Source organism: Chlamydotis macqueenii, chromosome 3, assembly GCF_036417535.1.
Source record: "Chlamydotis macqueenii isolate bChlMac1 chromosome 3, bChlMac1.mat, whole genome shotgun sequence".
NCBI lineage: Eukaryota > Metazoa > Chordata > Aves > Otidiformes > Otididae > Chlamydotis > Chlamydotis macqueenii.
In genome coordinates, this window is record NC_141558.1 from 123376309 (window position 1) to 123397114 (window position 20806).

At 38.4% G+C, this 20806-nt stretch overlaps 1 protein-coding gene across 1 annotated transcript in view; it reads right to left on the reverse strand.

Annotated features, from left to right (window-relative positions):
• LOC104480303 (protocadherin Fat 4) overlaps positions 1–17788 on the reverse strand; it is a 38398-nt gene extending 20610 nt beyond the window's left edge. The window contains exons 1-20 of the mRNA XM_086744729.1: positions 17719–17788; positions 15756–15827; positions 13105–13265; positions 12226–12270; positions 11740–11838; positions 11314–11403; positions 10492–10602; positions 9673–9789; positions 8479–8569; positions 7820–7932; positions 7379–7552; positions 6853–6981; positions 6447–6602; positions 5274–5454; positions 4183–4316; positions 2848–3792; positions 2037–2162; positions 1643–1900; positions 1235–1333; positions 957–1129 (exon numbers count right to left, since the gene is read on the reverse strand). Coding sequence (XP_086600855.1) covers positions 957–1129; positions 1235–1333; positions 1643–1900; positions 2037–2162; positions 2848–3792; positions 4183–4316; positions 5274–5454; positions 6447–6602; positions 6853–6981; positions 7379–7552; positions 7820–7932; positions 8479–8569; positions 9673–9789; positions 10492–10602; positions 11314–11403; positions 11740–11838; positions 12226–12270; positions 13105–13265; positions 15756–15827; positions 17719–17788 — 3344 coding nt within the window. The remainder of the gene's footprint in view (positions 1–956; positions 1130–1234; positions 1334–1642; positions 1901–2036; positions 2163–2847; positions 3793–4182; positions 4317–5273; positions 5455–6446; positions 6603–6852; positions 6982–7378; positions 7553–7819; positions 7933–8478; positions 8570–9672; positions 9790–10491; positions 10603–11313; positions 11404–11739; positions 11839–12225; positions 12271–13104; positions 13266–15755; positions 15828–17718) is intronic.
• Positions 17789–20806: the final 3018 nt, after the last annotated feature.

Sequence of the window (20806 nt, forward strand, 5' to 3'; positions counted from 1 at the left end):
AATGACTTTGGAAGTACCATCTACTTACTGCTACTTCTGTAGCAAATACTCAACAGACAGTATTTGCCTATTTATAAAGAATGGCTAAGCAACAGGTTTTAATTGCTGTGACATTAGCCTGAATATATTGGCCTTTTTATTTCCAAGTATGTCCTCCGTCATGAAAAAAGACAGCATCCATGCCTTTGGTTTCCATTATACCTCAAACCTTCCATCTCCCCACAAACAGAAGGCAGATCTGTATACTCAGCTGCATATTCAGCAATATAAGAAATCCAAGTGACATTCAACTGAAGACTGCAGACCTGCTAATTCCTAGTGTTTTGCAAACTCTCACAAATAACTGGTTTGCTCACAAGAAAAAGTGATGTTTTAGGTAGAATGCCATATTGAAGTTAAAAATTTTCTCTTTCACTAAGTTTTAAACACCCACAGATTACTGACTCAATCTGTCCTTCTCAGTCTATACTTTTCATGTCAAGGTATCCTGGCATTTTGCATGAGATGGGGCTCATACAAAAATCTTTCTTGATTAATTGTTTTATGCATAGTGCATTATGAAAGGCAGTATTTCTTGTTCTCCTCCTCCCAGCAAACAGAAGATGTGTGAAAAGGCAGTAATTCTCAGAGATTCATTTACTTCCTACTCAGAAACTCCAATATACTATTCAAAATTTCAGAAATTCAAACAAATCTTGGCTGTTGGTTCTTGTTGCTGAGTTTATAATTTGATTGCATTCTTTCTTATGGCGTAATCATGATTTGATAAGCTCTAAAACACAGAGTAATACTATCCTTTTGCCACAAATTTAAAAATCGTTACTGATTATAGCACTTGTAAGGTATCTACGAACACGTCTTTTCTTCTTATGACCAATAAAAATAATTTGTGAGAAATAAACACACCCTTCTGTTTCTTTAACAAAAGATACGTTATTTTCCTCACAGAAACTTACCTGTATGAAATAACAGAATTGTTCCCAATGTCAAGGTCAGTAGCAGACACGGACAGTACAGCCACTCCTTCTTTCGCTGTAGCTACAAGTACATTGGCTGAGTATTGTGCTTCCGTAAACTGAGGAGCGTTATCATTCACATCTAACACTTGAATGTTGACATATGTGAAATTCTGGCATGTGACAGGAGAAAACCATGATTCAGAAAATGCACAGACACCGAAATTTATGAATAAAAAGAACTGGTAAACAAAGAATAATGTGTTCCTCTCCATTACCTGCCTTTGAGGTACTCCGTTATCAGATGCCACCAACAGCAGCTCATATTTCTCTTTAGTTTCTCGGTCTATGTAGCCATTAACCAAAATGGTTCCATCCTAGAAAAGGGAATATGGTTCAATGCACGGATTGGTTTGATAACTCTTGTACACCAAGTTCTCAAAAGAGATAAGGGGATTGAAATCTTCTGTTCTGCTTTGGACAAATACAGTTCAGATTCTAAGCAGGATCTGACCAGTAAGCCTTAGTTTTTGGGTATCGACTTATACTTCCAAACTACAGAGCACGTGCTGGTTTTGATGTGTACTAGAATGGTTACCGCCTACTCTTTGACGTATCTTACTATGTCAAGTAACTTCACAAAAAGCAGTACCTAAATATTGATTTCAGCGTATCCAAACCCTTACCTGTTGGATGCTATACGGATTATCCCCATCTTCAGCTGATAAGTAATAAGTAATTCGCGCATTCTCTCCCTCATCCAAATCAGTAGCAATCACATGCCCAACTCTAGCAGGAGCACTCAATATGTAATCTCCTTCCAAAATTGCGAAACTGTACGGCTGCATCTGAAACTCAGGGTTATTATCATTGACATCCAGAAGAGTGACGTTGAACAAGGCACTTGAATTCAGCCCATTAGTTTCAGCATCAACTGCCCATACCTGCCAAAGAAAGAACCAAAAATGGAATTTTCATTGACCGTATTGCCATTTTGACCAACTGGTGAAGATTCAACAAGGGGTTTCAGGGAATTAAGTAAAAATGAGCCAAAGCTGCAGAGTCTGTCCCCAAATTTACTTGTAAGGTGAATCCAGATGTAGTCTCCCTGTCCAGCTCTGTGTCATTCCTTAATGAAAGTATTCCGGGGATATCCACAGTAAACAAAGCACTGTTATAAATAAACTGTCCCTGAGAAAAGCCAGCCTAAAAAGAAAACATAGTTCATTTAAGATTAAAATGATGTAAGTAAAAAAAAAAAAAAAAAAAAAAAAGATTAATATTGATACCTGCCATTTCTACAGGATTTCTCATTACAGAAGTACAAATGCTTTGCAAGGTTTAATAAATGAAACCTTATTCCCATAGCTCAGGGTGTAATGGGATACTCTGCCAAACAGAAACTGAGGTAGGTGGAAGCCCCTGTGGGCTTCCCTGTTTGGGTCCCACACGTTCCCTCCCTAAAGCTCTCTAAGACCAATCCCCACGATGCAAGGAGCAGCAACGCACAGTTCAGTGGAGTCTAAACTAGGAGAAACATTTATGCTTCTCTAAAACTGACATGAGCAAGAATATTACAGCAAATCAGAAATCTCTTCCTCCAAACCTAGTGCCCAACTATATATGAAATATCTTTGTAAAACAAGGGGAGAAAGAAACAACTTTTTATACAGCTGAGTGAAATTGTGTCATTTCCTGTTAAAGAGGAAGAAACTGTATCAGCTTTAGAAATTGCCTTTCTAACCTGACTAAGGTGATACTGAAGGCAAGTTGACTGCATTACAGAAAAGCACTAACAAATATTCTCAGAGAGAAGCAAGTTACCAAGGGATATTAAACCTGAATTGATTATTTTGACATAATAAGCAATAACCAATCATTTGGTGCCTACCTCGTCCCTGTCAGTAACACTGAATGTGTAGATAGGACTACCCTTTTGTAGGTTTTCAAAAACAAATACATCATAAGCTGCCTGATTAAATTCTGGTGGGTTATCGTTGACGTCTAGCACACGCACGACAACAAGTGTTTTAGCGCTGAGACTCGGCTGCCCTCCATCTGATGCCTCCACTTCTACTTCAAATCGCTTTATGCTTTCATAATCCAGCTGCTGGCTCAGGCTGAGCTGGCCTGTGGTCAGATTGAGAAGAAACACCGGCGAGGAGGTTGGAGGCTGCTGGCTAACAATTCTGTACTTCACGAGAGCGTTGGCCCCAGCATCCAAATCAGTAGCAGACATTGTTAGTAGAACCCTTCCAAGCACTTCGTCTTCAAGGACGCTCACTTCATAGCTACTTGCTGAGAAGACCGGATGGTTGTCATTCACATCGTCAACGATGACTGTCAAATTGAGAGCTGTAGACAGCACGGGTTGGCCTTGGTCACTGGCAATCACTGTTAAGTTATAGGAGCCTTGCTTTTCTCTGTCCAATTCCTTTTCCAGCAATATTAATCCTGAGGTGTCAATATCCAGTTTTCCTTCTCCACCTTTCAGCGTATACACCACTAATCCATTAAAGCCCTCATCCACATCCGTAGCTGACACACTGGTAATGCTAGTTCCAACTGGCACGTTCTCCAGAATGGTAATGGTAGTGCTGGTTATAGCAAACACAGGACTGTTATCGTTGACATCTGTAACTTTGACAAACACTGTGGCATAGTCGGTAGCATTCCCATCTGACAAGGAAACATTGAGTATGTAACTATTCTGGGATTCATAGTCCAGTTTGGTTTTTGTGGAGATGATTCCATTGCCATCGATGTCAAACGTAGCAGATTCCGTCAGTACTTGAAATGTAACTGGTATATGAGGATTTAAAGACTCATACTCTACCTGCGTAAGATACAGCATATTATCCATAAATTAATTCAAACCGATTAAACCACTGTCTAAAAAAGAATAATGTTTTTAACTACGTCCAAACTCATTTTACTAATTTTGTTCATTAAAAGTAAAAATCACACCACAATATACATAAAACTACAGCTGGAGAGGTTTGCTGTTCAAAGGTTTGCAACGCAAGGAACAGGGTTTGTGGGTGACAGGCTTCATCTGAGGGACACAGTCAGTATGTGATGTGTGTGAAGCTTGATATGCAGAAAAGAAAACACAACAGCCAGTTATCCATAACTCAGGGAGACACAGACATTTAGAGCACAGGTATTACAGGATTTCTTAGAGCTGTCATGTCCTATACAAGTGATAGAACAAAGTTGTTCTTACTCTTGCTACTTCAACAGGACTGACTAGCTCTTCTTCCACAGACACGTTATATGTTTTCTGAATAAACTGAGGTCTGGAATCTCCAACTGCTAAGATTTGCACTGGCACTGATGAACTTCTTGGAACCGTCCCACCTGCAAGCAAAAGAAAACAATCTCCCAGCAGATGCACAAAATAACTTCTGCCTGAAAAAAAACCCTCTACTGGTACTGATTTTTTTTATTATTATTATTTTTAAACCTTACTGCTACTATTATGGTACTGCTGAGAGGTCCTAGCCAAGATTAGAGTTTCAAATATTGGGTGTTACACTTACAATATATGAACCTGAATACATAGAACAATATTAGCATAGACAGATAGACAAAGGATGGACTGAGGAATCTTTTTTTGTAAACGAATTCCCCCCAGTACCCATTTTATCCACACAGCCATAAATTTGAAGATCCAGAGCTCACATTGACTAAATTAGGAGGTTGAAAAACACTTTGTATGCTTGTGCAAGTGAGATACCATTCCCAGGTAACATTTATCCCTGGCCTTAATCACATCATGAATGTTTGCCGAATTCTCTGTTATTCTTTTAAAACAAATAAACCTCAATAAATATGGATAAGGAAACTACATTTGTGCTGGTCATCCTAAAAATGGCTTTGGCATCTCCATTTTAGTTTTTCAATACCCACATGGATGTGAGAACACAGGCAAAGTCACTCATCACATTTTGCTCCCTGTTGACTGATGACTGAATTATAAATTCCTTGCTTGTGCCTGAATCTCTGTATTCTATGCTGTGCAACACCAGCCAAAAATTAAAGTGAGTTGTATATTACTTTTCACGTTCTTCCCATAGCCATAAAGAAGACTTAGTCAAAAGGAAGCAGAGTTTTACCAGAGACGCAGCAATTACTTTGGATTAATAAAACAGATTTCTTCTTATCCTCAACAAAAAAGAGCAGATACAAACAGAGTATTCTTAAAATAAAAACTGAAAACCTATTTTGACAGCATTCTTTCAATTAAAAATAAAACAAAACTAAAACCCATCACAGGGAACAGCTGTGTTGACCTGTCCTAAAATCTTGTCTTACCATCAATAGCTGTTATCCACAAGACAAAGTTCTTAAGCTGGTTGACTCCTAATGGGATTACTGTTTTTAAACTGATTTGTCCTGTGGATGTATTCAATTCAAAGTATCCATCTTCATTGCCACCAGCTAAGATAAAGCTTATCTCTCCATTTATACCTTCATCTGGATCATCAGCGGCAACCTGGAGAAAAAAAAAAAAAAAAAATTTACTCTAGCTTCTTGTGCTGCTATAAAGTAACACAGAGTTGCTTATTCTTGTGTAGTTTTGCAGAGAAAATAATTCAGGTATCAGATAATCGGGAATTATTTTCCTGGGTTTTTTTTCCTTTTATTTATAGCAAATAATATCTCTGGATAGTTGTGTATATATATAAAAATCAGCTATATACAGCCACAGTAAAATTTGGTCATACCTTTAACTGACTGTCTACTTCCTATACGATTCCTGGGTTAAAGCTCTGTAAGAATGTTGGCTCTCTGATGCACACACAATGCTCTCTGATTCCACCCCTGTGGAACTCATGTGAGTGACACCAACTTGGTATCTCAGAAAGCTTGTTTCATAGTCATTCCAAAGTCACTAGAGGGAGATTCTTCAAGAGATTACGTCAGGAGCCATTAAATCAGTACACCTGGGTATGAGTTTTGATAGTGACTCCCTAAATATCTCAGCTCCCAAAGCTATTTTTATCCTGATTTCTTGTTTTATTCGGTTAACTGGTTTACTATCTTACAAGAAGTATATTTTGTCTAAAAATTATTCAGAATTCTTCACCATTCAGCAGCTTTTCAAAAATGTTTACTATTATTTCAATTTCTGGACTCTAACAACATTCATTTCTCATAAAACAGCTTACAACTACTAAATCAAATAATCTTATTTTCCATCTTATGTTTGTGAAATTCAGGATGGTGCACGACATCTAAGATCAAGGATAAAAATCCTTTATCATTTATTCCCTGACCTGAGATACAATTAGAGCATCCATGTGATTATGGAATATCAACAGCTGTAAGCTTTTAAATAAAAGGTGGCTTGTTTCTGAACTCTGAGGAATCAAAAAAAGATCCCCTATTCAATAGGACCACTACAGAAGCTCAAGCAAGGACTCACGCATACATTCAACTCATAAAAAAAAAAAAAAAGTCATTTTTACTTAGTACTTCTAGTACCTGAAGAATGGACATTCCTGCAGTCATGTTGATGAAAATCTCTCCTTTATACAGTGTGCCTCTAAAGGTTGGGCTGTTGTCATTTTCATCTAGCAACAATATGTTGATTGCAGAGTGTACCTCATTGTAAGGTGACAAATGATCTCTAGCAGTGACCTTTAAAAACAATGCAGTAAAATTATTGCTTTGTTCAAATGCATGTTCTATAAGTAGTAAGAAGGATGAATGACAGTTACAAGCTGAGTAAACTCTATCATGAGTGGTATTTCCCTCCAGAGAGCTCTAATGTGAAAATCTGGATTTGATTCTTCAAATAAGCCGCTGATCCATATCAGAGAGTCAGCCTCTTGCCAGGACAGATCAGATATCGGGTTGCTTTGGAAATGAATAGGCTTGTTTTTAATACCTGTAGGTGAAGAGATTGTATTCTTTCCCTATCCAGCAGCGTGGAGTTCCTCACAGTCAGGAGCCCAGCTTGACTTAGCTGGAAGGGACTGTCAGCTGGAGTGAGAATGAACGTTCCCTGGAAGCCACCCTGCAAACAGTGATGATATTTGTTATTAAAAAGGACAATCACTGAGCTAGTCCCTTTGGATGTTTCCTTCTTATTTTCCAGGTGAAGAGCATTTAATTTTCTGGTTTAATTGAGGTTGTAGTTCCAAAAGAAAAAAAAAAAGTGTCCATTTTGCACTTCCATATTTGGGACCTTATGCAAACCAGAGGAGTTTCAGAGACAGCCAGAATTTATTCTTTGTTTGCAGTACTCTAGCCCTTAAAGAAGTGAAATTAAGTTTGCCTAAGCATATTTAGATGGTCAGAGAAAAAAAAAAATAAATCTCTCTATTCACTATACCTGTATAACGCAAATGCATTTTATATTATATTTCAGAAGTGCAGTATTTGTAGCAACCATAACGACATTGTCATTTTACCTCATCTTTGTCAATAGCTGTTACTTGAAGAACTTCCATCCCATTTGGAAAGTTTTCTGGAATCGAGACATTGTAACTTGACTGTGACAATACTGGATCATTGTCATTCACATCTTCAACAGTAACCAGAACTACTGCATCAGCTGTTTTGGAAATTTTGTCTTGCTGAGCGGCCTAGAAAACAGAGTTTGTAGCTGTAAATGCCATACCCCGATAACAGTGAGCCGTTCCAGCTCGACACAAGGACATGACATGAGTGCATATATTAAATTAATTAATTTTTCCCTTATTTCACATTTTAAATGGCAGGATGGAGCCTTGACACCAGCTGCCTTTTAACATTATTATAAGAAATACTATGAACAGCAACATGGATTTACATATTATTTTATGAAATTGAGACTGAATATTAAACACACTGAACTCTAAAACAATCACTACCTGAATGCCCACAACAAGATACGGACATTCTTCTCTGTCAATTGCAGTTTTTACTTCCAACACTCCAGTGTCTGCATTGATTAAAAAGTTGTTGCTATAGGCCGGCGGGTTCACTGAAAAGCAACAAATTGCATTGGGTTAATGAGAATGAAACAGAGCAGTAAAGTCAGATCTGCCATCCTTATGACTGTCATCTCCTAAGCCATAAAAAAAAAAAAAAAACAACAGATGTTCCAGATCTTTTATTCAAACACTCTCTCTTCAAAATAATTCTTAGGAAATTGACTCATACATCAAAGGTCTCAAATTAAGCATCTCATGAGCTTTTAGCAGTTCTCACAGGAGCAGAAAAAGCTCCTGGTGGAATTGATCTCTCTAGTCCTGCATGGAAATCCTTTGACCAAATGGAAGCCTCTAAACTGACTTACACTTTGATTCAGAAGGTGTTTATTGGAGGAGGTTAAGAACATCTAAACATTTTAAAATCTTTGGACTCTGCTACAATTACCGAAATTAAGCTGATTTAGGTCACAGAGCAGCACTGCAGTGAAGATGTGTGCAGTTAAGACGTCTGACTGCACACTGGACTTCCTTATCACTCTCTTCAGTAATACAGACATCAGGAATGTGAATGTCTAGAAGAAAATAAAGGCTCTTACCTAGTTTGATGCTGTAAAGTACTTTTTCATTTATGCCTGTGTCCCCGTCTTTAGCCAATATCTTCTCTGGGAGAATAGCCAGAGGACCCAACTAGAAAACATATATTAACTCGATTAACTTGAAAAAAATACACATAAATTTAAAAGTGTTCACGTAATTCAATTGTTCAAGTAAGTCACACTGTTGATTAAAGAAACAAGAAACGTTTTTAATCACCAAGATCCAGAAAAAGTTCTCTGCCTGCCATACACACTTTACAGAGGAAAATGATGACCAAAATACTTGATGGATACACTGAGTTTGAGAAACGCTACAGTATGAAGCAGTAGCCACTTATGGAATTCACATTAAGAACACAGAATATTTTGGTTTCACTCCTCTTCTGGAAAACAATACGCAAGTCTACACTGCATCCCTAATAAAACCAGTAATTTATTTAAAAGATAAAAATATTTTAGAAGAACTAAAATGATTCCTTTCGGACAATTAAAGATGAACTTCTAACAAAAGGGACACCAAAAGGTATTACATCAAAAGATTATGTGGTTTAAAATATATTAACATGAAGATAATGATAAAGAAATAGCGATAATAAAGAAGATAATTAACTATTTTAATTTTAGTGGATTACTCTGGTAATAGTATACTGTGATTGTTTTTCTTGTCAATACATCAGAAGCCTCAGTTAAAAAAAATACGTTCCACAGAAATTTCCACCCTATATAGAAAAAAAAAATACAATACAATATAAACAGTTTACCCTTCAGATTGTTACAATCAGGTAAGCAAAATAAGAAAGTATGAAGGAATTACAATATTTAAAACTGAAAGCAGGCAGCTAACTCTAGGACTGATGGGCAGTCAACTGCTCTTTCAGGTTTACAGTAAAAGCCCTGTTAGAACACCTGTTTAGGTTTCTTTTTTTTTTTCTTGGGAGGATTCTGGGGTTTTTTTCCTTCCTTCAAACAGAGAAGAATCTGTTTCTGTAGCAGAAATTTATGCTTCACATAATACACGGCTTGTTTACCTGGTACTTGGAGGTCTACAGTTGATAACCTTACAATTCACCAGTTAGCACAAAACAAAGCAGCCCTCCATCTTCAGCTGCTCAGTGATAACGAATCCTTGAGAGAAAAGCACAGTGGACAGAAATAACCCATCTACATTTGCAGCATTCAGTGCAAGGCTTTTACCTGGTTTTCACTGATTTTTCCATCGTACACCGATTGGTTGAAATAGGGGTTCAGCGTATCATAATCTTGTATCTTAATTATTAACGGCGCAGTATCACTGTTGTTCCCAAATTTTTCCTACATCCCAAGAGAAGGAAGAAAATAAGAAACATTTTCTCAGTGGAAAACACAGCAGAATATTATTATATGTGCTTTGTAGTGTTTAAGCATTTTTAACCTGAGAACTCTCACTCCGTCAGATTTTTCCATTTCTAGAAATCCAGTTCTAGGAATAACACTATCAAAAGGTAATTGGTCTTAGTTACTAATTTTGTATCAGGCAGGTGTTACAGAGTAGCACATAGAATGCAGTAACAGTACATTTGCTGCAGCTGTACTATTTGCTAACCACCACAATAAATGTGGCAAAATTACTTCTTTTTGGTTCTAAAAAGGAATTGAAGGCAAATAGATATTCACATCTCAAAAAAAAAGACACACAAGAAGACTGCAGTTGGTAAGCTGCAGCAAAAATAGGACAGATCTACTGGAATGAATAGGTAAATATATGTCAGAACAGTGGAGAATAAATATGTACAGTACACATACGTAAAGAAATACACAGAGAAGAAAACTCGGGCTGGTATTTGAAGGGAGACCTAAACAATGGCTCAAATATTGAGAATGTGCTGCTTTATCTGCAGTATGTGCAAAGATGCAGAGACAGATTTTGGCTTGTGAACTCCCTAAGCTGTAAATTTGTAGAAACTGGGAAGTTGTTATAACAAAGGAAGTAACATTGTAGAACTACTGTGGTTCTTCTTACAGTTTGTACCGTACCTTTGCTTGGACCGTTAAGTTGAAAAGGTTGATCTCGTTGTAATCCAATGTTTTATTCACCATGATGTTTCCATCTCCTTCCCTTATATAAAAGTAATCAGAGTCTGGACCCTATTAAATGAATAAATGACATGTTTTACATGATTAACAGTCAAATACATTTTCTTTTATCTTGACACCTTTATTATTGGACTATTCTTCATAAAGGACCAGGAATCTCTCGAACACCACCACCAGAAAGGAGAACGCTGATCCTCTTCATCCCATTCTATTGCCTCTCCCATCAGTGCCATTAGACTTTCCATCTGATTTATATCATCCTGTGGTCAATAACTAAAGCGTGACAGATGAATGACATCAGCTTCCCTTTCACCAGCTATGAAAGGAGGAGGGACGTCAAGGTCAGATGTGAAGATCACCACTGCAGGTATTTAAAGTTAGCTGAAATAACCTTACTTCACTTTCACACATACACCTCAGCAGGACTGGTAATCAACAGTAAATCAAATACAAACTTTAAAAAGTGGATAAACTGTTCCGCTCCTGCTTCTAAAAAGGACCACTGAGTTCCCTAGCTGTAGTTGAAGAGTGCCACTAAATGTTTCACAAATGTTAAGAAACAAGATTTGGGGTTCACTCTGTGCTAGGCTGATTCTGTGGTATAAGTTCTAATTTTAAGGGGTCTTCCTGATGCTAGCTTTTTGCAGATTTGTAATAGAAACCACACAGTACAAGACAGCATACGCTGATCAGGTCCCAGGCTATATCTCGTCTGAAATGTAGAGCGAGGTTCACAGTCTCTGACAAACAAAGGGCACTCACCCAAAGACTGTAAGTAATAAGGCTCAACAAAGGTGAAAAATCTTCATCCAGAGCTTCCACTTTTATAACCGTGAAATTTATTGCAGATGCCTAGAGGAAAGAGAGATCATCACACACTCAGTCATAAGCTGCTTTTGGTACCCCTCCTAACTTTTGGCAGGAAAGCTGTGCCACCTCCTAGCGTACACAAATTACTTCCAATTTCTATTTTAGGTACAATAGACCAAAGTTCCTTCTCCACCCCATGTCTCCAGCCATACATGCAGCCCAGCCGTTCTTTTCCACACCCTTAGGAAGGTGTAACAAAAGTCCTGTAAGAGCGCATGTAATGATCTAAAATGAGCGTGGTCACATGTGAACCTCATATGTTTTGGCCCCAGAAAGCAATTTTAAAATATCATAAGAAAAAAAAAAATATTAACCCACCTCTGATACTGTAGCATTATAGTGACTTTGTAGGAATTGTGGAGAATTGTCATTTACATCTTGTAAGGCTAAGATCCTTGGGTTCTCTATCTCATTAATCTTTGTAATGGAAGCAAAAGTTACATTAGAAATGACAGCTGTGAGGCAGAAACACACTGCTAACATTTAATTTCATCATATAAAATGAGATCTTCAAAGAGACATCCCTTCAGTTCTAAAAACTGTAATGATAGTTCTACTACCATTTCTAATAATGGAGTAGAAAGTTTATGAAAATATTTTAAAATCAACTTTTTAAAATTTACTTTAGGTTTTCTGTGAACAAAAACACTGATTCCAATTGGCACGTTTAAACAAATATACCTTCCACAAGGTACTCCTAACCCCCCCGCATCATAGCTTTAAATGAAAGAGTATTTCAGAAAATAATAATTTGCATTAAACTTAGACAAAAAATACAGTTGATAAAATGTGCCTTTTACTTACTGTTCCAATCCTTTGGCAAACAACAGCATAAAAGAGCTGTTCACTCTAAAAATTAACAAACAAGCAAATAAATAATATAATCTATGAACTTGTAATATGATTGTCAAAGAATGTTTATGTCAGAATTATACAAAACAACTTCTGGTACTTGAATCCTCAGGTGTGTTGTACCAAAACACACAGCTTATAATATATAGCAAAGTCATTTCAGGCTATTAATTGTAAAGTTTATTTGGCTGCCATCCATCTGCTGCTGCTATCCACCCACCCAGATCCCACCATCCCGTACCTGACTGTTCTCCCTGAAAGAAAATTGACAGAGAATAGGAGAATGTGTGTAAGAAGCATAAAATTATCCAAGATTATCCAAATGTGAAATGTGAATGTGAACATTTTAAGTACATTTTCATCAATTAGAAGTCCTGATTGTAACAGAGGCCAATGGATCTATTCATGTGTGAAGTTAAGCACTTGTATAAATATTCATATGACTTCTTTCTACCAAATTAAGCCTGATCAATCTCACTTTGATGAAATAATTCATGCTACTGAGAGGTGAGTTTTAAGAAAAGCAACACCTATCATAACTGTGTATTTACAGCTTTCATTACAAGTGACAGTACATGATTAGGAAAGCACTGTCTGACTGTCAGATGCCAGCTCAGTTCGCAGTTACAGGCACCTGAAGACTTTTAACAGATATTACTGAGAGGTAAATACTGAAGTCTATGCTGGTCTTTCTGTTGAGTCACTGTTTTGGAATACCAACCTGTATGGTGAGAGAACGAACAACTAAAATTTGTGTCTTAGTGCTACTTTTTTTTTCACCTGTCAATGAAACCTTTTTTACTTAGGCTTTACACGCAGCGGAAAGAGTACCTGAATAGAATCAACATCCAGCGGCTTACGAGTCCTCACTGTTGCATTATTAGATCCAGGATTGTATATTAGCTCCACGTATGGTAGGTGTTCAGGGAACAGATATTCTTTTAATTTCAAGTTCACATTGGGTGGGATATTTGTAATCCATTCTATATCACCTGGAGGAGAAAGTGTAACAAGTTAGATTACCTTATGGAAAATAAATCCGTAGGTTCATTTCACATGTACTGGTTAACTTTTGGTTAACATTTTATTTTAACCAAATGAATTTTGTACTTTTCAGCTAAACGATGAGATCTGTTGAAGTCCCCTTAAGTACTGTGCACAACCCTATTGATATGTTTTTAAAACCACACAAATCCACTTTTTCCAATATATTCACACTCTGCAACAACGTGTCCAGAATTAAAAGGCTTGGTATAACTTTACACCTAAATTTCCACCATTTTCTGGAAATGGCTTCATGCTGCAAAATTTTCTCTCATATTCAGCGTGAAAGTGTAATCAAAGCCAGGGAATGTGATCAAAATCAGGGAGAGGCTAGCCAGAGCTGCACGGAGCGAGTTTCAGTATTTTCCAAACAAGGGCATTGCATATCTCTTAGTTGAATCGAAGAGGTGGTGCCACTGGCAATTTTATTAAATAGATTAAAGTTACGTTACTCAAATTATCAAGATATTTGTGTTCAGGAAATCCTACTTATCTTCTCACGGAACGCATCATCTAGATTGCAAACCCGTGATTCCCTCTCCCCTCCAACATCTTTCCTGAACGTCCCAAATACTTTCCATGATCTTCAGGAAATTAGTTAGCTGTGTTTCTTTCTTACTGCATTGTTTTTGTACCCCATCACTACTAATTTAGACCAGAAAACTCTTTCTGTAACAGTCCTATCTCTAACCTCCACATACAGACTTGTGGTGGTCTCCTCTAAACGCCTAAAAGAAGGGAACCATGTCTTCTTCCAGCAGCAGGGAGTGTCTGGAATGCTGTCAGCTACCAGCCCAAAGTTATCGGACTGAAATTGCATGGAAGGAGAAAGTCCAGTCAGGTGGCAATAAGCAGAGAACAACTGGGCTGTGTCCCAGGGACACAGCATTGTGTGGCGTCACACTATTGTGTCCAGTGTTAAAACTGTTGGAAGAAAGCATTCTAGGAAACTAGAAAAATAAAATCTATCTTTGCCTGTTGATACACTGTCTAATCCTGCACCCAGAGCCGGGTATATTCCAGACATGAAATATCAAGCAGCTGCCTAGAAAACAGTATTCTGTTCAGCAGACAGCGCCTAACAAAAAGGAAGTGCAAGAAAAAAATTGAAGCTGATTGTCTCTCTTGCTTATTCATTGCAGCTACATCACCAGGTACACTCGTACGTGACACACACGAAGGGCCAGATGTCACGCTAGTCACTTAAAAATTAAAGGAAGAGGAATTAGAGTGAAAGGTGATTCTTTTTCCTTTTTATCACCACACAGCAGCTACGCCCTTACAGCTTTAAAAGAAATGTTTCAACAGGGGCTGTAAAGAAAAGACTGCTCTGTATCATACTTGTTTTCTGCATCTTGCTGAAAGCCAGAAGCAATGAAGATCGCCTGTAGATGGTCAGCACGGGCCTGGAGCATGCTTCCATGAGATCCTAAAGGTTGCCACATATCCTGAAGGGAAGGCTTTGGCCACAAGCTAAGCTTTGCCTTGTGACATCGGTGTGTGTCTGTTAGGCAAGTCAAATCCCGATGGTGTGGCTGCTTCTAACGGACAGTGTAGTCACAGATGACGGCCCTACCATTTAGCTACACCAGTGGTGGGAGGAAACTGTACACCAGTGGTGGGAGGAAAGCAGGCTGGAGTTATCCTCTGTATTGCATTTGCAATGTAAATAAATAAATAAAAAAAAAACAACCCAAAAACCCAGTACTATCTCCTCCTCTTCTGCATTGTGCTCCCTTGCAGCCACTGTTCTTCCCTCAGTGTGGGATTTCATCTCCAAGGCACTGTCACACTTTGCCAGCTAGGCTAAGGAAGCACAGAAAATGTGGGGATAAATTAACCTTAACCCTGTCAGGCTGCACAAATTAAATAATTATCAGAATAATACAGGGTGTGCTACACTAAGAAAACTAGAATGGAAAATACAAATACATCAACTGGTCAGCATTGGTCTTGTAATTCCCCATATTGCAAACACGCTTGTTCTTCTGCAACCCATCTGCTCTTCCTATTGCCCCAATAAAACGAAGAATTGGTTTTCAGAGAGGCTCCAGTCTGCAGAGCTCTGGAAGCAGAGCAGGGATGCGGTGGCAGTGGTTCCTTCCGACGCAGAAGGGAAGGAGGAGATGGGCTCTCATGGGCTGACTGGACAAGATGAACTGTACACATCAATTTTTCTGTACTTGTTTCCTTTCCCTTTGCCTGCTGCTTCTATTCAGACAGTGAGATCCTTGGATCAGGGAATAATGGGTTTTATATTTATTTACTCTACTAAGCAGTATGTCATGTAGGCAGCTGCTGCATCCAGCCATAAAGACTACTGTAAATCAATTAATAACAGAGATTCGTTACAAAATACACTGACTATGTGAAGCATTGAAGCACTATGTGCATTAGGGAGCGGATCAGGCAATTCTAGGATGGGATCATGATTTTACCTGTATATTCATCCAAAAAGCCCGACAGCAAGAGTGGGTAGGGCGTTGTGTCACAATCTATACTTGTGGTTGCTGAAAAGAAAAGGAAGAGTCATGTACAAATGACACAGAGGGACTATTTCTGAAAACAGTACCAGGTAAAAAAGCTTATGCTATGCAAAATCAGATGCACGCGCTAGTTCGAATTAAGCGGAAAGACATTTACCATGGTAGCACCTTGATGCAATTTTCAGGGTTTAAAACAATACAACATTACACGGAGTAGGTAAACATTGGTTTCTTGGACCCAATCTATCATTGCCCCAGAAAATTCTACAGTGAGGGATTTCACAACTTTAGAACCAGCTGTCAAAAATAAGGAAAATGTCTAGCTACTGAGTTGCCCTTCCTTTGTACCCTGACCAGATTGAACCTTGGGCTTTATTGCCTGACAATAATGAGTCACTGGTCCTTAAATGCCTAGATGAAACATTTGTGGAAACCATAACCGAAACTACTTTTGTATCCTGGCCTTATGAATGTTTTCTACTCTCAAGAACACCGTAAACACAAAACTATTCACCACTGAAATGTCAGCAAGAATACAAAAGATCTGGGGAAAGGCACATTGACATAATTACCTGAAATTTATTCTCCTTAAACTTTTATAGCAATTGGCACTTTTGCAGTATACTTTCTTTTTCTGAGAAGAGGCTTTCGTAAGTGGTTTATTATACCTCAGCGACCTCTGCATTTTCTCTGTGTGATAAAAAGCAATACACTATTTTTTTTTCCTAGATCTGCAAACTATACACGGAGAAATCCAGAAATCCACTAGATTTTTTTCCTCCTTCCCTGACCAGAATTACTATCTATGCTGTTATGGGTAACTGTGCAGCTTTTGTATTCTTATGTGGGTTTGCACCAATGCTAAGACTGTCCCCACTCTTCTCCTTGCCATGCTTACCATATCTTCAGATGGATAGTTGGGTAAAAGAAGCAGTGGGCTATTTTTGCCTGGATAGGCCAAAATATTTGCACCATTCTGCAGGATCTCCTTTATAAATGAGCAGATTTCTACACAAGTACCTGAACAAACCCTACAGATGATTTCTACAGTCACAGCTGCTGGTTATGGGTCTAATTCGCTGCCTCCATCTCGAGTATTCAAAACCTGTATTTTGGAAAGCAGGGCTCTGAATTACTGAAAAAGATTAAAAAAAAACCTGGAAGCTTGGAAGCTGTTGGAATGTTACTTCACAGTTGAAACAGTAATTAAATAAAACCTCTTCTTGCTTTTTTCAAAGAAAATATTTCCCTCAGCCATTCCTGATGATTCTCTGGAGTTATCAAAAACAAAGGAAAGACACTTGAGCATTTCACTGTTATGAAGGCTCTCTAGGAAGACTTGAAGGATCAAAATTATATTAAGACCTCAAGTTTAGGCACACAGGCACTGTTCTACTCCCACATTCAGCTAATGGATGGCACAGTTTTCACCTTCCAGAAGCTTTCTCCTCAATACAATGAAGAGGACTTTTAACAGAGTCCTTACCACTACAATAAATACCAGATGTAAAAATCATAACTACTCCAATCTAATTTAGCAGAACAGCAGCAGCAAGGAATTAACTGATCCCAACTTCAAAATTACACATCCTCAGACTGAGCTTCAGCCTAGGTATTTCATTTAACGGCTGCTACAGATACAAAAATAACCAAACACAAAAAAAGTTCAGAGAACTTGTAAAAATCCACTGTACATACAAGGGCAAGGGTTTTCAACCTGTGATCACTGAGCTTCTGAAGTCCACAGACCGCCTCCAAGGACCCCAAGAAGACTGCTTGTTTAGATGTCGTTATTTTATCAGTCAACACATCAATGTATTTCAAGCTTCTAGGGCTGCGATTTGTATGAATTTAATAAGTGCAATTTGTTTGCAGGATCAGACTCACAAGCATTTATAAAAGTAACACTACTTACTTTGTGCATCGAGACAGATGAACGAAACCCAACCGATCAAAGCAAAAAACAGAGATCTAAAAAGCGCCATGAGCACTGCAGAAAAAAATATCCTACTGAAGGCAAAACCAGCTGATAGTTTCTCATACACAATATTTATAAAGCATCACTTCATTTTCCGTATCATGAGTTAGTTGTTATCTTGACAAATGCTTCAGTGAGAACAAGGCAAAGGACTAAGAGCCTTTGAGAGCAATCCACAAACTATATAACGTGCTTATCATCATCAGCTTGGGAGATCAAAGTCCCTTTTGGGCAATAAAAATAAACCAACAAGGAAATATCACTTTTTGTGTTACAGCACAAATAACAAAGTGCATTTTTACTTGAATATTCAACATAGAGATGAAAAAAAAATTAATAAGCAAGATGTCTTGACCGATACGATAGGAACCTACATATTACCTGGGAAAGAAGACTTAACTGGGTATCAAAAGGCAAAGGGACCAGCATTGCCCCTTTTGATCTCCTAATGATGAGAGAGTATCTTCTCATAACTCTGTTCCATAAGGAATAAGTACAAAATTCCTGTTGCAAAACCAGTAGTTACCATGTGAGGCGATGAAAGCAGACACCTCTGAAGCGTGCCTAATATTTTACAGAGAGTATACATTGAAAATAGGTTTAGTAGGTAGTTAAAACATTTTACTTCATTGAAGTTTCCTCAAAAAAAAACCCAAAAAAACCAAAACCACCCAAAAAACCCCAAGACAGTAAAAGCTTGCAGAGAACTTTCAAAGACTACAAATGATACAGCTAATCACGCAGGTTTTTTTTTCAATCATTTGGAGGCAAATATACCTTTAATGCAAAAGAGCAGCTGATTACGCAGTAAGGAAACTGCTGCCAGACCAAGGTCTTTTCATATTTGTGCTAGCATGTTTTGTCACCATGGATACTGAAGTAATTGCTATAGTTTGAACAAAAACGCAAAATATAATAAATTTATATACAATAACTAAAAATCAAGTTAACATTGTGCTTTCCCAACCTTAAATAATTGAAATGGAAGTGTGGGAGCAATTCAAGTAGAAGTTATTAAAAAAATATTAGGAGAAGCTCAATCATGGGCACCACCTCTTTTAAAACAAAGGCCATACCCAGCCATGATTATGCATTCAGCGGCATTATTACTACAGCCAATCTCAGGCTGTTATTTTTCCTCCCCTGCCCAACTGTTGCCTGTGTCCACGATGACCAGGCTTTCGCAAGGTTACGTGGCAAAATACAGAAGACAGATCTGTGCACAAAATACCTCCTGGGAAGAAGAAAAAGGAAGAGAAGTTTCCTGATCTTGTTCACTGAACAGTATCACATATTTTTGTGCTACCATTGTCAGGCCAGAAGCTACGTAAGTTGGTGTTTGTACCAAAAAGTTCTTCTACCAACTAATGCCCTTGACCACTGGAAATTTTTTTTTCAACTGACATTGAACACCATCAACCAGAATACGTCAGCCCAGCATCCAGCTTATGTCATGGAGGACAGCGTTGCTTGCTGAGCACACAGGGCACGACAAACAGCAGGACACACACTTCTCCCACACCAGACAAACCACAGGCATCTGCCAAGGGCTGTGTGGGACCACACCGTCCTCCCCAAACTGAGGATGCTGCCCACTTTCAACAACAGCAGCACCTATCAAATTAGTACCTAAAGCCCTTGTGATTCCCAAAGTAGAGGAGCTCATGCACTCCTGTGCAACTTTGTGTCAGCTCCTGTAGCCTTCAGAGTGGCTGATAGTTCCATCAGCCTCCACCACCACGATGCTCTAAGACAGGATGAGACAGTAACCTTGGGGACACAGTCGTTCCTTGCTGTCGCTTGGCTCGAGCCTGGAAAAGCCTTTGGCTGGTTTTACTTATAGATGTAGCCAAGAGGGGACTCAACAGTAAATCTACTCCTGCAGTAAAATAAAAGTGGAGTGCAGTCGTCTTCACTTCCTAATTATTAGGAAATGGAGAACAAACTCAGAACACAGTGGTACAGCTCAAACAGATGATATTTCGCCAAGAACAGCCACAGGAGGAATATCTTCAGTATTTGTTTATATAATCTGCTCTCCCAGACATCAGTAACAACTTCAGGTTTTACATTTGCCTAGAGTAGAGAGGGAGGTGCCTAAAGGGAAGCATGGACCTTCATGTCATGGTTCAAGCAAGCATCTACTGCACAGGAGCAGCTTCCTGACACAATACAGTATGTCCATACACTCAACAAGAACAGGAAATAATGTTTTAAAATAAACTGATTTCCTTCTGGCAGAGAAGTGTCCTCTCAGTCACATCAAATATGCCCATGCTATTCATAGTTCTATGTTTACAGACTGAGGCAACCACATGTCCACATTTCTCCTAACACGTCGTCTTTTTCTCTTGGAGCTGTTACTGCGGCTGAATTTAAAATTCTAGCCCTTTCTCCAAGATGATCAAAACAGGCACAGCTCCACAGTGCAGCAAGTTAGCTTAGCACACACGTGATGGCAAGATGTACACTGTAGTCTTCCCAGTATACCAACTGCACATCTGCAGGACATCCATATAGCAACTTCTAGAAACAGAATCATGGAAACTTCTCCCATTCATAGATTTAACAGACTGTTGAAATGGTATGATCAGCACTGCGGCAGTGGAAGGCAAAGTTAAACATATTTTTTAACATAGCTTAGTTTGACATTTTGCATACTTGGGTCACTTGTAGGGCAGCTCCCTCATGAACTTTTAATCCAGCTTCAAAAGTCAATGCCGACAAAAATTCTTTTAACTTCTCACAGATTGGGAGGAGCTCTGCATTCAACCGTATCCTGTTCTCAACAGATAAAAAGCCTGTACCATGATGCTGCAATTTAATCACAAATACACAAGCACGATTGAGACCATCAAACAACGTTTATGCACTTACTTAGTTCTTACAAGTATCTATAAAAAAAACTTCACACACCTCTTAAATCAGTAACATTTATTTCCATTAAACCAAGACAAATTTTCAAAATTAATACAGGATAAAAATTCAAGGTGGTTGGCAAGGAGAAAAAGAGACAGACTGCACA